The sequence below is a fragment of the Cervus elaphus genome, chromosome 19 (genome assembly GCF_910594005.1).
Source record: "Cervus elaphus chromosome 19, mCerEla1.1, whole genome shotgun sequence".
NCBI classification, from domain to species: domain Eukaryota; kingdom Metazoa; phylum Chordata; class Mammalia; order Artiodactyla; family Cervidae; genus Cervus; species Cervus elaphus.
The window spans coordinates 32011708-32030354 of NC_057833.1; the positions used below are offsets into that span (position 1 = coordinate 32011708).

General features: G+C 36.8%; 1 protein-coding gene across 1 annotated transcript; it reads right to left on the minus strand.

Annotated features, from left to right (window-relative positions):
- Window positions 1–217: 217 nt before the first annotated feature.
- Window positions 218–18631, minus strand: MRPL47 (mitochondrial ribosomal protein L47). Its single transcript, XM_043873899.1, has 7 exons — window positions 18474–18631; window positions 15607–15758; window positions 15007–15067; window positions 12082–12178; window positions 4767–4897; window positions 2585–2680; window positions 218–536 (listed from the first exon to the last, which is right to left on the minus strand). The coding sequence occupies exons 1-7, from the start codon at window positions 18569–18571 to the stop codon at window positions 413–415; spliced, it is 759 nt and encodes a 252-aa protein (XP_043729834.1). The 5' UTR covers window positions 18572–18631; the 3' UTR covers window positions 218–412.
- Window positions 18632–18647: the final 16 nt, after the last annotated feature.

The following is an 18647-nucleotide window of genomic DNA, read 5'->3' on the forward strand; positions in this document are numbered from 1 at the left end:
CTGTGTTGTAACTTGCTACTTTAAATACTAAATGTGTTTATCATTGTTTTGAATGGAAGTACCCACTGAATTCACAGTTCCTTCATATCTAGTAACAATAGTAGGTAAGGTTACCTGAATTCCAAAATTACCTTCTTGCCTATTTGTTATAGCAGTTGGTATCACTTTCCCACTCTAAGATGCAGGCAGTTAATTAAAAGTCTGCTTAGACACAGAATTTATAAAATGGAAATTTAATCTAACTTTATATTGATTTTGACCACTTCCAAAATTAGCATGCCATAATAACTCTTAAAACAGTCAACAGTCCTTTGACTAAAAACACAAGTTATTTATAAACCACTTAGTATTTACTTTTGTATGTGGACTGTAATCCAAGAAAAACAAAATAGTAAATTATGGTTAAGATATCTTAGGCAGCACTTGACTTCTGGGCTTCAGAAAGATGTGGAAACTTTTTCTGAAGAAACTTTTCTTTCTTTCGTGCTAAATTTATCTTCCTTGCTTTGATGCGGGCTTGTTTCTCAATTCTCAATCTAGGAAAATAAAAGCATAACAGCAATTTATGCAAAATGACTTCCCTGTTACTTGGTACTGTCAACATACGTCCAAATCAATTACTTAAAGACTTCAATCATGCCAGTCTATTAGGTGTGTCATGTTTATTATTAAACTTGAATAACCATTGTAAACCTACACAAGTCAAAGATAAGCATGAGGTCTAGTGGTTAAGACTGTGCTTCCACTGCAGGTTCGATTTGGGGAACTAAGATCCCAAATGCCATTTGGTGCGGCCAAAGAAATTAACTGCATCTATAACCCTACACCAATTCTCTTTGCTACTTTCTGACTGGAAAGTAAGAACAGATCTCATGAGTCTGCAACAAACTGGGCTTTCTCCTTTATTTTAGAAATAATGTAATTTTATTGAATACATTAGATATTTTTTATGTCCTACATCCTGAGACATTTAGAAACTCCCTAATTTCAAATAGCACCCAGTCCAGCATCATTTCCCCTATGCTGAGAGAATAAAACCATGCTGAGAGATGCTGCTTAGTGCTCCTTGGACTTGCCACCGAGTTGGCCTCTACCTATCAGCATCCTGGGGCATTAGGCCTTCATGCCTTAGCTAAAATGTTGACTTCTAGAGTCATTCTGAAATCATCAAAACTGCAAATGATAAATTCATGGATGCCAGGCCTCTACTGTATTTAAACTGAAATAATGCAATTAAGAGACAGGCATTGAATTTCAACTGCCATACAACAATGAAAATCAGTCACAACTATACATATATCCCTGCCTTCTTGAGACTCCTATGCAAGGTTTACTATTCTTGAGAATGTTCAATAATTCAATTTGATGAAGACAGATTGCACTAAGGCAGAACAGAGTAGGAAGGACAAATTCTGGAGACACCCTTGCAGGAAGTTAAATCACTGAATATAGAGCATTTCTAGGAACTAATGGAGGTAATAGAATTCCAGATAAGCGATTTAAAATCCTAAAAGATGATGCTGTTAAAGTGCTGCACTCAATATGTCAGCAAATTTGGAAAACTCAGCAGTGGCCACATGATTTGGAAAAGGTCAGTTTTCATTCCGATCTTGAAGAAGGGCAATGCCAAAGAATGTTCAAACTACTGTACAATTGTGCTCATCTCACATGCTATAGCAAGGTTATGCTTTTAAAGGTCCTTTTGTTTTTTCATTATGGAAACAAGCTTTGAGAGGAAAAAATTAGTCTTTAAAAGAATTAATGCTGAAAGGTGGCTGCATTATCTAAGGCAGTTGTTAAAAGCTGTGGTTCTTGTGCTGCTAGGATTTTCCCCTTAGATTTCCAGCTGCTTTTCTGCCTTGAATTCTGATCTGTAGCACCTTTAGCCAGTAACCAGGCAATTTCCCCTACCTTGTTTCTGCAGCCACAACCCTGGATGTTAAGTGGCACTCTGACCCCAGAAAGCATACACTGGCAATTGTTTTCCCGTTCAATTCCAATTCTGGGGATTAAAATTCTTCTCAGGCTTCTGTCTGTTTTTGGATGTGGATCCAGTGTTTTCAAATAGCTGTTTCTAAAAATCTTGTTTTTATAGTTCTCAGCTTGTAACCATTTCACTCAGGTAACCACTCCACTCCTCTACTACAACAGAGGCCCTACTTCTCCCTGTTCAATAACAAACCTGCTATACAAAGTATCTGGAAATCACCATTCTACAGGGTAACATGATTTCAGATATACTACGACAGGCTCCTTTCCTCACCAAGCCCCCTCTCATTTCATCATTCCTGCAATAACATAAGCTCACAGTCTATGCAGCTGAAGTGTATGGAACTTTAACATTACAAAAAGATTTAAACAACTACTTATATATATTGATGAAGAGAAAGACAATAAAACTTCTGAAAGGATATATATTAAAATGTCAGCAGCAGCTATATCTGGATGGTGAAATTATGTAAGACTATTTTTTTTTTACCGATTTTTCTAGCTTTTCCACAATGAACATGTATTAGTCATATAAAAGCTTAACACACCGTCTGATGTAAAGATATGTTTTAGTACTAAGGGTACTTGTGCTCACCTGACAAAACGTTCCACGTAGGGCATTGCAAAAAATCGTTTTCTATTATATCTTTTATTTAGGTACCAAGGTATAGGCCACTGCTTGAACTTGTGCCTGCCAAGAAAATAAAAAGGTATCACCCTACAGAAAATACGTAATAGATTTTCACTTTTTACAGATTTAGCCTTCTTTGGACTAGATATGTTTTCAATAAAATGAGATGTAATTGGCTTTTTAAAGATTTAAAATTTTTATACAGTTTACATTATGAAGTATTCTAAACTAAGAGGTATCAGACACTCATGAAGCTACTGCAAAACTGCAAACATTAATATTTTGCAATGTTTGCTTCAGATCACTCTTTTAAAAATATACATATAAAAGTTTAAAAACACAAGTTCTCTACTTTCACAATAGCTTCCAGTCATAAACTGGAGTGTATCATTACCAGATATATTTTGTAATTTTCCTACATATATATGTGTGTGTACTAATTTTATATATGTACACATATAATTTGAAACACTGATACTCACATGTATACATTTTATGATTTTAAAATGTACACAAATTGCACCAAGTGATTTAGTGCAATATATGCCTCTACTTATATATGCCTCAACATAACAAAACCTAAAAAATAATGCTAAGTGGGAAAAAAAGGAAATTGTGAATTCATACGATAACATTGGAAAATATTTCAATTAAAAAAGTAACAGAAGGACTAACTTCAGGGCATTTAGCCAATCTTTTGGAATTGTAATGTTTGATTCTGATAAGCTACGTTGGTTAATAAGATGACGTAATTGCTTTGTTGACTACTTTAACTCCAGGAAAGTTAAAAAGCAAGAACTTTTAAACTTTAACAAGATTAGCACTCTTACAGATTCTAAAGTTGACTGTTTCTCTCCGCTATCCTCACCCTTTCTATCTGACCTCAGCTTGGATTAACCCCAGTACATTTTTGTAGAAAATAAAACAGATCAAAGTTCTTAGGCAGATGTTTTGGCAATTCCTCTCTTTTCTGCACTGGATCACACAACCACTCACCTAAATTTGGCTCCAGCAGCCCCACTACCACAAACTCCATTAAAAGAATGACATAGAGTTAAAAGAATCTCCCAGGACTTTGCGATGCAGGGGCCACAGGCTTGGTCCCTGGCCCGGGAGGACTCCACCTGCTGCAGAACTAAGCCTGTGCACCGCAACTACCGAGCCCACACTCAGCCTGCGAGCTGCCACTACTGAAGGCCGAGTGCCCAGAACCTGGGCCCTGCGACGAGAGAGGCCCCGCAATGAGAAGCCGAGCACTGCAACGGAGGGCAGCCCCACTCGTCGCAACCAGAGTCCATGCGAAGCAACAGAAGACCCAGCTCAGCCAAAAATAAAATTAGTTAATTAAAAAAATAAATTTACCAAATGCATGACCACTATTATGCAGTGTAATTTCAAGAGTACAGAGAAGGTCTCCAACCACCCAAAATTCCTTCCTCATCTTGCTAACTGATGTTTAAATTTCTAATGATGCTTCCTTTCGGCAGGTCAACCAAAATGCAAATAAGCCCCTGGAAGAGAGAATACACTGGGTCTTCTCAATTTCTCATAGCTCAGTGTGAATGTTTATTACCAGATCCTTTCCCAAAGTCTAATAGGACTTTGGAATTGGACCCAGGAGACTAGATGTCACAGAAATGGAAAGATGTAATGAAAATAAACTGTTTCAACATTTGGACTAGGGCTTATCCTAAGGGCAATGGGGCAAACTTGAGATTGGTCCACATGGTCTTATTCCTCAAGAACTTAAAATAGTTTCAGGTTCAGGTTCTTAATGGGTGAAGAGGATAGATGTGTCCTAAAATGAGCTTCATGGGATTTATAACTCTCTGAAATTACACGTGCATATGTAACATTTTCTGGGGAAAGGATCTATAATTTTCATCAGATTCTCCAAAGGTCACATGATTCACATAAGATTCAGAATCATTCCTATGAAGAACCTATAAATAACTGAACCATGGGAATGGGATGCCAAGGGATACCAGACAAAGCTACCTTCATTCATATTCTGAAGTTCCAAAGGGATCTGGGGACCTCTATTTATATTAGATACATCTCTAATGTATCTAAATATTCTTAAAAGATACTGGATAGAGGAGGAGGCATGAGACTTCACTGTCATCTCAGAAGAGCTACTATGTACCAGATGATTCTTCCAAAGATGTCTCTTCTCCAAGCACCAGGTCTAGGCTTTTCTTGACCAGTCTGAAGAAGTCTGAGGGCATCTTCCCTTTCCTGGACAACTTTATCTAATGCATCCATGGAATCTACCACCTGAGAAAAGAATACAAAAATACAATTTCAACAATCATCCAGGACAGAATTCCAAAGAAAGAGAACACATAAAGACTATGCTACAGAAAATCTATGATGAATCTTTTTGTCAAAGAACCATTCTGTCAAATATTTTCTAAAAATATTTTTGGCTTAGGTATACATACATATAGGTGTCTGTAGTACCACTTTCTGTAACTTTTTTTAAAGTTTAGTTTCAGTTCAGTTCAGTCGCTCAGTCGTGTCTGATTCTTTGCGACCCCATGAACCGCAGCAGGCCAGGCCTCCCTGTCCATCACCAACTCCCAGAGTTTACCCAAACCCATGTCCATCGAGTCGGTGATGCCATGCAACCATCTCATCCTCTGTCGTCCCCTTCTCCTCCTGCCTCCAATCCCCTCCCAGCATCAGGGTCTTTTCCAATGAGTCAGCTCTTCACATGAGGTGGCTAAAGTACTGGAGTTTCAGCTTCAACATCAGTCCTTCCAATGAACACCCAGGACTGATCTCCTTTAGGATGGACAGGTTGGATCTTCTTGCAGTCCAAGGGACTCTCAAGAGTCTTCTCCAACACCGCAGTTAAAAAGCATCAATTCTCCAGCACTCAGCTTTCTTTATAGTCCAACTCTCACATCCATACATGGCCACTGGAAAAACCATAGCCTTGACTAGACGGACCTTTGTTGGCAAAGTAATGTCTCTGCTTTTTAATATGCTGTCTAGGTTGGTCATAACTTTCCTTCCAAGGAGTAAGCGTCTTTTAATTTCATTGCTGCAATCACCATCTGCAGTGATTTTGGAGCCCGGAAAAATAAAGTCAGCCACTGTTTCCCCATCTATTTGCCATGAAGTGATGGGACCGGATGCCATGATCTTTTTTTGAATGTTGAGCTTTAAGCCAACTAAAAATCTATTGAGCTCAAATTTCCGTATGTTACTTTTTTTGAGTTAGGATACACTCGCACAGATTCCTTTTGGAGATCCAATTTGACTCATCATCTCAAAACTCAATGACCTATTACAAAATGATAACAATCAGTGACTTTTAAAATATTAAAACCTATGTTCTGGCCTTAATTAGTCATTTGTGTCCCAAACACTCAGACACAGATATTTTGACCTGCTTGACTCAAAGCCACACTGACTGGCTGAATCCACATGCTACCTCCTTTCGACAATATGATTTTCTACAAAATTCATGAGAAATAAAAGATGGGTAAGAACAACAAATCCTACTTTGAGGACAAACTTAGAAGAGCAAAGGGACCACAGTGATCAGAGCCTAATGCAAAGTCTCTGACCCTCAGGCACTCAGTAAACCTGGCTGCTGACCGACTACATTGAAGAGTCTGCCCAAGGTCAGAGCTGAGGTTCCTAACTGAAATCTAATGTTAGCTCACACAGACAGAAAAAAAGTGGCTACAAGAACACAGAGCTAACATCCAGTTATTCATGTTAATGCTAAGAGATAAGAAAGAAAATCAAAAGTATCAATTAGATACACCTCATTCAAAAGTCACCCTCAAAGAGCTTTCTTTTCTAGTTTATAACTTTCCCAGAGGCAAGAGTATCCTTGTATAGTTCCCAAAGTTTCAACTTATATCTTAAAATGAGCATAATTCTTTTAAACTTTTTCTTGATAAATTTTCATTAGTCACAAAAGTACTAAGAAAATTGCATATATTTGATGTTAAAAATTATAATCACTTTCAGTTCATCTGGAGAAAACTTTTATTATTTTAAATTCTACTAATTAAGAAAATACAGTACATATGATCTCCTGGGCTGAGGCTCACCTCTAAAATATATGTTTTAAAGCAAGGAGAGGGGATTGTCTATTATTGAACTTTAAGTCTCAGAACAGCACCATTCTAGCAAGAGTTTTTTTAATCAAACAATGAGCTATTTATAAACAGCCAATACACTTAAAAGAGTCTCTGAAGCATAACTTTCCTTAAAAGCAGAGTTGGCAAACATACCTAAAAATAAAATCACATTACTTTACAAATGTTTTGCAGCAATGAAAACATGTACCACAACTCAGACCTTAGTTTCTAAATATACCATTTTCCATTCAAAGGCAGCAGGGTTCCTCCGTAAAATGGCTGATTCCAGGGTTGGGGCAGAAAAAGTACAAGATGAATCCAGCATATCCTGCTATTCCTCATCAAAGACTGATGAGAACACAGAGGCCAGCTTGAAGGAACCCACACTGGCCAAATCTCGAGTGATGATACTAAAGGATTTTAACTCATTGAATCAGGTTGGAATCCATGAATCAAGAAAAAAAAGGGAAAGGAAGATAGGAAGAAATGGAGAAAAGGAAAAGCCCTTCCTTACAGAAGAGAGCTCACTAACAATGTAGAATGAACAATGAAATTAGACAATCACCATTTAGCAAACATCATGGCAGTAACTGATTGAGGCAAGAAATCATCATTAAAGGATGCTAAAACCAACAAGTACAAGTTTGAGGATTTACACGTTCCCAAAAGAAAAATCAGTAACTATACAGTGAAGAAACCTAACACTACAATAACCAAACTACTAATGCTAAGAACTTCAATAACAGAATGTATCAACACTGCATGCCTCCTCACCTGATGCACTGTGAAGAATACAGCATCACATCTATGATATTCCTGCCAATCATGATTATTATCATGAGAAATACCATACAGGGCCAAATTGGCCCATTTTCTTCAACGATGTCAATGTCATGAAACACAAAGAAAGACTGAGTAATCAGATTAAAGGAGATTCAAGAGACAAAACTGAAAACACATCAGTCAGGATTTTCTTTAATATAAAGGATATATTGGGATAACATGAAATTTCAATAAGATATATATAGTATTGTATCAATGTTAATTTCCTGATTTTGAAAACTGTACAGTGGTTATGTAAGGAAATATCCTTTTTTGGGGGGTGGGGCAATATACACTTAAATACCTACAGGTAAAGGGATATCACATATAGAACTTATTCTCAAACAGTTGAGGAAGAATGTATCTTTGTAGAGAGGAGGCAGAGAAGGATAAAGCAAACGTGGTGAAGTAGCCACACAGGGAATCTGGCTGAAGGAGGCCTTTTCGTATTGTTCTCATAATTTTTCTGTCAGTCTCATATTTTACCAAAATAAAGCTTAAAAAACCCAAAATATGATGCAACTCAACTTTTATAAAGGCAGATTAAACTTCTCCATAATTAGGGTAAATAACTGAGATTTTATCCCACCCCTTCTTTGACTCTCTGCAGGGATACCCAGATCCTAACAGTGGTGAGCAGCGTGGGGAAAGAAGCCTGAAGCAGTTGAGGTTAGGAAGCAAGACTGAAGCAATTACAAAAAGCTGGGTTCTAATCTCACTGACTGACTTACTATGGAATGGAAAAAACATCAATAAAGAGCTGACTTTGAAAGTGCTCTATGGATAAACAAACAAATCTAACTAAATAAAACATAAAACCTCTACACGGAAGAAATAATTGCAGATCTGCATTTACTGATGTGGGAAAACCTCTAAAATATATTAGTAAGTAGAAGATGTAAGTCTCAGAAGATTATATACAATATAAACAAATGTATGTAAATAAAAATAATCAGGCACATTTCTATATGCAGAGAAAAATTCTGATGGATATATAGGAAATACACAGGATTGACTACCTCAAGGAATGGAAATAAAGACACCAAATGATTTCTTTTTAATGATGAAGAAAACCTAACTTAAATAACAGTTGACCTTTTCAGAGTAATGTGAAAGTACTTAACATTGCTGAACTACAGGAAGGGAATCAAGATGATGGAGGAGGAGGAAGTGGAGCTCCTCTCCCCCAACAAACACATAACGCGGAACGATTCTCACAGAAAACTAACTGGAAACTGGCAGATCTCCCGTACACCCAAAGCTGCCCGGAGATCTCCCTGTCACCAGGGAGAAGGCATCAGGTCCAGTACCTGTGCCACTGGGAGGGATCTGTGAGGAACAGAAGGTCCAGAGGGAGTGGATCAACCCACAATTTGGGCACTCCCATGCCAGTCCTAGGGTCCTACATGAGCAGTCAAGCCCTCTAGCCTGCTGGAAATCTGCCAAGACAGACAGAATAATGGAAATCACCCAATCAAAACAGCAGACAGAAAGACAAATGAAAAAAATGAAAGCAACATTATGAGGTCTATGGGATGATCATAAAGTGTTCCAACTTGTGCATAACAGGGATTCTGAATCCTAACAGATTCAGGGATTCTGCAAACAGAGAGGGAGAAGGAAATCAAAAAACATTATTTCAAGAAATTATGACTGAAAACTTCCTAAACCCAAAGAATGAAACAGATATCAAGGTACAGGAAGCATAGAGAGAGGGTCCTAAACAAGATGAACCCAAACACCCAAACTAAGACATACCATAATTAAAATGGCAAAACTTAAAGAATTTTAAAGGCAGCAAGAGAAAAGTCAGTTACTCAAAAAGTCACGGAGCTCCCCTAACACCAGAAGGGTGTGGCATGATATACTCAAGCCCTGAAAGGTGAAAATCCTGCAACCTAGGTACTCCACCCTGCAAGACTGTCATTTAGAATAGAAAGAGAAGGAATTTCTCAGAAAAGTAGCAAAAACTAAAAGAATTTATACACCATATAAAAAGTACACTGTATAAAAAAATGAACTCAAAATGGTTTAAAGGCCTAAATAAAAGACATGACATCATAGAACTCCTAGAAGAGATCACAGGCAAAATGTTTTCAGACCTCAATTGTAGCAATGTATTCTTAGGTCAGTTTCCCAAGGCAAAGGAAATAAAAGCAAAAATAAACAAATGGAACATAATCAAATGTAAAAGCTTTTGCCCAGCAAATCAGCAAAAAGCTTTTGCCCATCAACAAAATGAAAAGACAACATATGGAACCGGAGAAAATATCTGTAAATGATGGGACTGACAAGAGGTTAATATCCAAAATATGGGCAGAAAACCTAAATAGACATTTCTCCAAAGATATACAGATGACCAACAGTCACATGAAAAGATGATCAACATCCCTAATGACTAAACAGAAGCAAGCCTAAATCACAGGGAGGTATCACCTCACATTGGCCAGAATGGTTACCATCAAAATACCTACAAACAATAAATGCTGGAGAGGGTGTAGAGAAAAGGGAACCCTTCAAAACTCTTGATGGGAATGTAAACTGGTGCAGCCACTATGGAAAATAATTTTCCCTAAAAACACCAAAAACAGCACTACCATACGACCCAGCAATCCCACTCCTGGGTATACTTCCAGAAAAAAGAACTATAATTTGCAAAGATACAGGCATCCCAATGTTCACAGCAGCGCTATTTACAACAGCCAAGACATGGAAACAACTGAAGTGCCCGTCAACAGACAACTGGCTTAGGAAGATGTAATATACGTGTATACACATACAAACACCACAATGGAATACTACTCAGACAAAATAAAGAATGAAATACTGTCATTTACAGCAATATAGATGAACCTAGGAAATATTATACTTAGTCAAGTTAGAAAAAGACAAATATTATGATATCACATGTGGAATCTAAAAAATAATACAATGACTCTAATATGAAACAGAAACACACTCAAAGACATAGAAAACAAGCTTATGCTTACCAAAGAGGAGAAGGCATGGGGAGAAGAGTAAATAAGGCATAAGGAATTAACAGACAAAAACTACTATACATAAAATAGATAAGCAACAAGGATTTACTGTCTTGCACAGGAAATTATGTTCAATTTCTTTTTTTTTTCCTTTTGCCTTCATCTAGATTTATTTTATGTCTTTGGTTAAATATTGAAAACCAATTAATAGGCTATTTTAACAGTGGCATTCTTTAAATTCCAGAAAAATATTTAATGTCAATTGTTAATATTAGTTCTAGTCATTAACTATAAAGTTTGGTTGAAAATAAAATACAATCTTTACACCACTAAACGCAATGGTATTTCAGGTAACAAATGAAGCTACTATTTACAGAGACTTTGCCCAGAAAACCTCCATTGCTCATTAGGTGAGACTTACTGATGGAGACCTCTGTCTCTCTGTCTCTCTCTCTCCATCATTTAAAAAAGCCAATTTAAAACACGTTCCAATTAAATCTTTGAAGTGTTGTCCCTTTGATGGACACTTTTAGTTCCAAAAAACAAATTGGTGGTGCTGGTTTAGTCGCTGTGTCTGACTCTTGTGACCCTATGGACTGCAGACCACCAGGCTCCTTCGTCCATGGGATTTTCCAGGCAAGAATACTGGAGTGGGTTGCCATTTCCTTCTCCATGTTCAATTTCTGTAGTAACCTATAATGGGAAGCAATCGGGGTCGGGGGAGGGCGATGTATATATATATAAAAAAAACTGAATCACTATGGTGTACACCTGAAACAATTTTATAAACTATAAAAAACTTATTAATTAAAATGGTTAAGATGGGGCTTCCCTGGTGGTTTAGTGGTTAAGAGTCTGCCATGCAACAATGCAACGGACACTAGTCTGATTTCTGGTTGGGGAAGATCCCCCATGCTGCATAGCAACTAAGCCCATGCGCCACAAGTACCGAATCCCACGTGCCCAAGAGCCCGTGCTCCGCAACAAGAGAAGCTGCAGCCAAGAGAAGCCCATATACGGCAACTAGAGAAAGTCCCTGCACACCAACAAAGACCCAGAGCAGGCAAAAATAAATAAATATTTTTAAAAAATGGTTATGATAATAATACTTCTGTTATAGGTTTTTTATACCAATTATTAAAAAAGCATTAAACAAATTTGACCTAGTTGGTACAGAAGTAGTTAAAACCAGAACTAGAAATCTAAGAGGGTGCAGGTACTTTAGAAAATGGTTGAACTGTTTCCTAAAATGTTAAACATGGATTTAGCACACAACACAGCAAGTTTACTCCTAGGGGTTTACCTAAGATAGGTCCATGCACATTTGGGGCTTATAGGTAGAAATGTGAATGACTGAAGATGGGTCTGAGATTTCCTTTTGGGAGGATGGAAATATTCTAAATTATATAGTAGTAATAGTTGCTTAAGGATGTAGATTTCCTAAAAATCAAGCAGAAATAGAAAGAAACCTACTTGCCAAGAATTGTAGGAACGATATGCTCACACCTTTTAGCTTTTATCCCACACTCAGCAGTCTCCAGACTCCCACAAATCTCACCTTTTCTAAGCGCTCCGGGCTTGGCATTGGCAGCCTCTGTCGCTTAGCTTCCTGTTCTAGAGTTAGGAGCATGTTTCTTTCTTTCAGGAGAACATACCTATATGAAAAACAGAACTAGTAATGCTATTCTGTGGTTATAGTAATAAAATTGTGGCTTTTGACACGAAAATTAATAATCTGTACTCAAAAGTCCTTTAGAATAACCCTTTAAACAAGCTGTATCTAGTCTCACTCATTTGTTCACTAGATTTTCCAAGTGCCACATACTGTATGAAGGAAGTACCAGAAGAGTCACAAACAAGCATAAAGTAGAGTCCCTACATTCCAAGTGGAAAGAGCAGACAGAAGGCAACTAACACCTATTCAGCTCCTGTTTTAAGCACATTATATACATTTATTTCACTGAATTCTCACAATAATTCTGAGGTTGGAATCATTTCCATTTTCTAAATGAAGAAACTAAAGCTAAGACATGTAAGGTATCTGGGGGGCACGTAGCTAATTCAGCTAAGTCAAATCGTGAACTCCCTGTGTATAAATCCATTCTATTTTTAGCCCATATGCCCCCTCCACGATTGTAATGTGCTGTGGTGTATTGAGTGGTATAGACAGCAAGTACCAGAGAATTAAGTGGGAGAGACGAGACATTCCTTCTGGCCAAGATAGTCAGGGAAAGCATTAAAGAGATGGGATAAGTTAGGCTGGAAAGAAAACCTAAGCAAACACAAATACTGAGATCAAAACACTAAGTGGCAAAGCTTGAATGGGAGTGAGTTTTGTGAATAAATTATGTTTGATTGAGAATTAGAGCTGGAAGAAAGGAAATAAACGTGGGGGGCATAGAACATGACACAAAAGAAATGGGCTACTTTTTGGTGTGGAAGAAGACAATTTGGAGGGGGAAAAGTGACAGAAGATAAACGATTTGGTTTTCGCCAGGATGAACTGAAACTGCCTTAACTCTCCCCTTACCAATAAGCTGCAGTAAACACGCTGCAAGACAACACATTTTTATAATGAATCTGTTGTGCTGTGTTACATATCTGACACCAAATGAGGGTTTTTCCTTCTTATACTGTCTTTTCTAACACAACTTTTCCCACTCCTCTGACACTAACTACCTGAAGTTAGTGCCAGATTCCACAAAAGGATTCAGTCCCACAAAAAAGACTGCCCCACTTTAGATGCCAATAATGATTTCTAGGCCTTACATATATCTGACAGACCTGCTGTAAGTTAGGGGTTCCACAAACCCTCTCCTTGGGTTTGATATTTTGATAGAACAGCCTACAGAATTCAGCAAAGCACTTTACTCTCTGGTTTATTATAAAGGATACAACTCAGAAACAGCCAGGTGGAAGAGACGCACAGGACAAGATATGGAGAAGGGGTGCAAAGCTACCCTGCCTTCTCAGGGCACAACACCCTCCCAGAACCTCCATGTATTTACCAGCTTGGAAGCTCTCCAAACCTAGTTGTTTAGGGTCTTTTATAAAGGTCTTATCATGCGGGGATGACTGATTAAATCACTGGCCACTGGTGACTGAACTCAATCTCTAGTCCCTCCCCGCCACCCCCCCAGAGGTGGGCATGGTGGTGAGGCTGAATTCTTTACCCTCTAATCATGCCTTGGTCTTTCCTGAAGGTGTGCAACAACGCCCTCCCAGCCCACTTCACCCAAGAGTTGTTTAATTAGAACAAAAGACACTTACATCACTCAGGCAATTACAAGGAATTAAGGAGCTATGTGTGAAGCCATCAGAGACAAAAGACAAAGTATATTATTTCTTATTGTATCACAAGAACAAGCCTGTAGTATTAGTGATCTTATAAGCATTTTACAGTTCTTTAATCTGCCATGAAAGACAAACCACTCTTTAAATCAAGGGGTAAACCTTTAACTGCCTACTACAGTGCCTGGACAAACAGCAATGCTGAGTGAAGGCTGCCTGGTTAAAGAACAAGATGGGTAAGAAGTGGTATGGACCGCTTCATTTAGACCAGCCAAGTGTCACCATGCAGGGGACCTACATGGAGGAATGTAGGTTCAGTGCTGCAACATCACAGGTCTGATTATTCAAGAAGAGCCAGAAGTCCTTATTTTTGCATGAAATTTCCCAATTTTTAAAACACAGTACAGTCCAAACAAACATATCTTCAGGCTAAATATAGTCAATGAATGCAGAGGGTGGGGGTGGGGTCAAAAGGTACAAATTCCCAGTTATAAAAGTGACTATAGTTAGTAATACTATATCACATAATTGAAAGTACCTCAGAGAATGGACCTTGAAAATCCTCACCACAAAGAAAAAAATTTCTCTAAGTACAGTGACAGTATTAACTGGACTTATTATGATCATTTTGCAATACATACAAATACTGAAGCATTACACTGCACATCCAAAACTAACATAATGTTATGTCAATCATACCTCAATTTATATTCAATATATGTATATATACAAATCAACTGTCTCAAATCCTCTCAACTCTTATTCATCAGGAGAACCTGCCAGCAAAACCTACCTAAATTTCTACTTATGTGCATCCTCCAACACACTACTTTCTCAAAGTAATTAAGTTAAAGCTTCCAGGCCATGCAAAATAATAAAAAGTAAGAAGACCGACATGTGACCAATTAATCCCCATTCTGTTTTATTAGTTTCTTGAAATTGGTAGTATAAAAGTGGTAGTAGGACTGGTAGCAGTTACAATAAAATTTCTAAACTCCCAACTAACTCTGATACATCTCTCATAATGTAACTTAACCTCTGGAGTATTCATAAAAATTTTAATCATCTTATATATCACCAACAGTACCATAAATCATTTCACTTAATTTCCTACATCAGATAAAGTTTATATCTCATTATTATACTATAACTGCCTCAAACTCTTAGATGTTAATGTACTCAGTATACTTACCAAAGTTTATGTAAATCTTCATTACTTTTGTTCCTTAATTGCTGACAGGTCCATGAAGCTCCTATTAAAGTGATAAACTCATAACGTGAAATGAGTTACATAATTTTCTAGTTACGTGTCCTTTGGCAAATTACTTAATCTCTCTAAACCTGTTTCCTTATCTATAAAATATATAATAGCTTTTTATACTATAGTACAATATATAATTAGAACTTAATTGTGATTAAATTAGATATTAGTAATGTGACTGGCAATAGCATTCAAAACATCTCAGTATTAGTACAAAATATATTTTCAGTCTAATGTCAAAATACTTACTATTCTTATAAATTAATATTCAATTATCTCTGAAAAAGTGAAATCTAAAACAAACCCCAAACCTCACTTTAGTTAATAATTTCAACCCACTCCTCTTCTAAACCTTTTGTCAACCTGCCAAAGAATAGTTTACTATTATACTCTCCTATTTTTCTCTAACAGACATTCCCAAAGGAACTGAAAAAAGAAAATAACATAAGCAATTCCCAAACTGGATAAATAATCCAAATATGATAGAAAGTTAATAAATATATTTAATACTGATCAACCCAAGTATCTCACCAGATTTCACCTTTTCTTCCCCCCAGTTCTTTGGGTCATCAAAAAATTCTTCCAGTCCTCTCCTAGACAATGTGGTATGAAGTAATCTACACTGGTGAAAAGATGTGACATCTGATGTATTCTTAGTCAACAGACTAAGAGAAAACCTGCAACTGAACATATATGAACAAGTAATTAAAGTTTCATGACATCTGGATTTTATAGGCAATAAATGGAATCATTTCCTCATTTACAATATCAAAAAACCAACTTGGGGATTCTGCACAAGAAACAATAAACTCATAAAATGCTTTAGAAATTATTTTTAATATCCCCAGTATAGATGCTGTAATTTATCCTGTAATTTAGAGCATAATTCAGAGATAATATATTGACATAATTATATTTTACGGTAAAATTTTTAGCTCCTTCATATGCTGCTGGTGGGCATATAAGTAGATAAAAGCATTCTGAAGTTTAATTTTGCAACACATCTGAGGCCCAATGCTTCCTCCTGTAAGCCAGTAATTCCACTGGATTTAGAAATTTCAACTAAAGAAAAGATCATGTACAGGAATTGATAAATCAAAATGTCTATTGTGGTGATTATTTTGAAATGTATGAAAATATCAAATCATTATGTTGTACACCTGAAACTAATTATACTTTTAAAAAGTCTATTAAAGCATTATATATGATAACAAAAAGCAGACAATAATGTAAACATGCAACTTGGAAATGGTTAAAATAATTATTGTGCATCTGTATGATAATTTATTATGTAGCAATCTAAAAGTCATACTTGTAAATAATATTTAATGACCTGGAGAAATAATTTAAAATACAATAATGAAATGTATCACAAGTGCTGTATTCCTACTCCCTCCCAAAAAAACTAACCTGAATCTAATCATGAACAAACAAGCAGACAAATCCAAATGAAGGAATATTCTAAAAAGGTTGACTTTATTAAAAAAACATTAATGAGAGAAAGGCCCTGAGTGTACTTTCCAATCCTGTGTAATGTTTAATTCTTGGCAACTGAATCAAAGCAGTGTTAAATTATGGCAATATTTGCACTTTGGGAATGAGTACATACCGTATGATCACATTCTGCAAATGACACTTTTAAAGCTGTTAATAGACTTTGCACCTTTTCTTTGACAAGGATGTGTCATATTTAAATTTTTACATTCATCATGGCTACAGGTAGAACTAGGGAGGGGGGAATGTTAATTTTTTATGGGAATTTTGATATGAAAAGAAACTAGTCATTTAATTATACAATAGGCTTGGCTCAAAAAGTGTTTTTCAACTTGGTATTCCTAATGTGGGATGTGACTTTATTTTATTTTTAGTAGCCGATTTGGATGTAGACTGACATAGCTGAATGTCTTAATAAATTTAAATTTGAAGATTAAAAAAAAAACATTAATGACATGAAAGAGAAAAAAAGAAACTGCTTTGGATTAAAGACTAAAAAGATATGACAATTAACATGATAAATGATCACTGATTGAACCCTGAATAAAAAAGAAAGAAAAAATATTCCCAGTGTGATCGTTGTAGTATTGTGGTTAAGACATTTCTTATCTTTAGGAAATTCATGCTGAAATGTCATGATGCTTGCAATTTTGACATGCCTCAAATATTTCAGAAGAATAAAAGCACGGACATAAAAAGTATAAAAAATGTGACAAAATACTGGGTAGTGATTAATATAAGTGAAGAGCATATGGTTATTCTTTGTACTACTTTTACAACTTTTCTTTTGGTTCGAAATTGAAAAAAAAAAAGCTGGCGAAACAAGGGTAGAATATAAAAATGCATGTATGTAAGTATGATCCTGATTTTATTTTAAAATTACATGTATGTGTATATTCTCAAAGTGAAAACGAAGAAAACCTGTTTATCTCTGAATGGTAATATCATAGTTGATAGTTACTTTCTTCTTCAAAAACACTTTCCCTTATTTTCCAAAGTGTCTGTAAGTGAACAGATAACTTAATAGTAATGATAAAAATCTAAACTTATTTTTTAAGGAAAAACGATGATGAGATGGAAGAGACAATTGATTCAAGTCTGCCACTTTTCAAGTTACAGCCCCTGAACCTCTGCAAAAAAAAGACAAAAAACCAAACCAAACCACTGCTTATCTCTGAGGTTAACGTAAGGAATTACATTATAGCTGAGAGATGCCCAATAACAGTGCTGAATTCAAAGAGCACATACATTACTTCCTTTTGGGGAAAAAAAACAAAAACAAAAACCCAATAATTTGTAAAATTCAACTCATTAAAAACAAAAGCTAATAACAGGGAGGTAATCGTACAGCTTAACGTCAAACATGATCTGTCTGTCCAGAAGACAAGCGGTCTTTCTAGAAATAACCACCGTTTGTAGTATATTCTTTTCGCACACCTGCAAGGCGACTGTCAGTTCACTCGGCTTTCATTTATTCACTCAAAATTTACTCAACACCTCTTTTTGACAGGCTCTGGGAGTACACATCCCCTTCCCCCCTTTTTAACCCACAGAACCTGACAAAGCGCTCAGTTCCACATCCAAAAGCTCTTCAGTGAATTTTTTTAAAAACTCACCCAGTCAAGGAGAATGCTTCTGTACCTCCACATTTAATTAAACAAATACTGGGTTTCTACAGACCCTAAGAACTGCCTGGTCCACAGTAGGTGGCAACAAAATGTTTGAGGAAGATACAGACATGTCGCAGATGGGAGACTTCTCCAAGGTCACTGACTCCTCACGAAGGTGGGCTCGCGCCTAGCCATCAAGGCGGCCTTTCCAGCCCTAAACGTTCTCAGCATCTCAACAATCAAACAAGTTCCAAAGTTGGGGAAGTGGACAGACCTACCCCTCAAATAACTTACCCTGTGCTAGCAAGGGCTTGGGGACTTATTAACGACGTAGAAGCCTTCAGAGCGGCCGAGACTCTTCTGCAGAAAACAGCCAAACTGGCAGCAGCCATTTTTCGTATCAGCAAGCAAACCGCATTTCCGCCAAACTGGCGTCACTTCCGGAGTCTCACGCCGACCGGAAGGCGA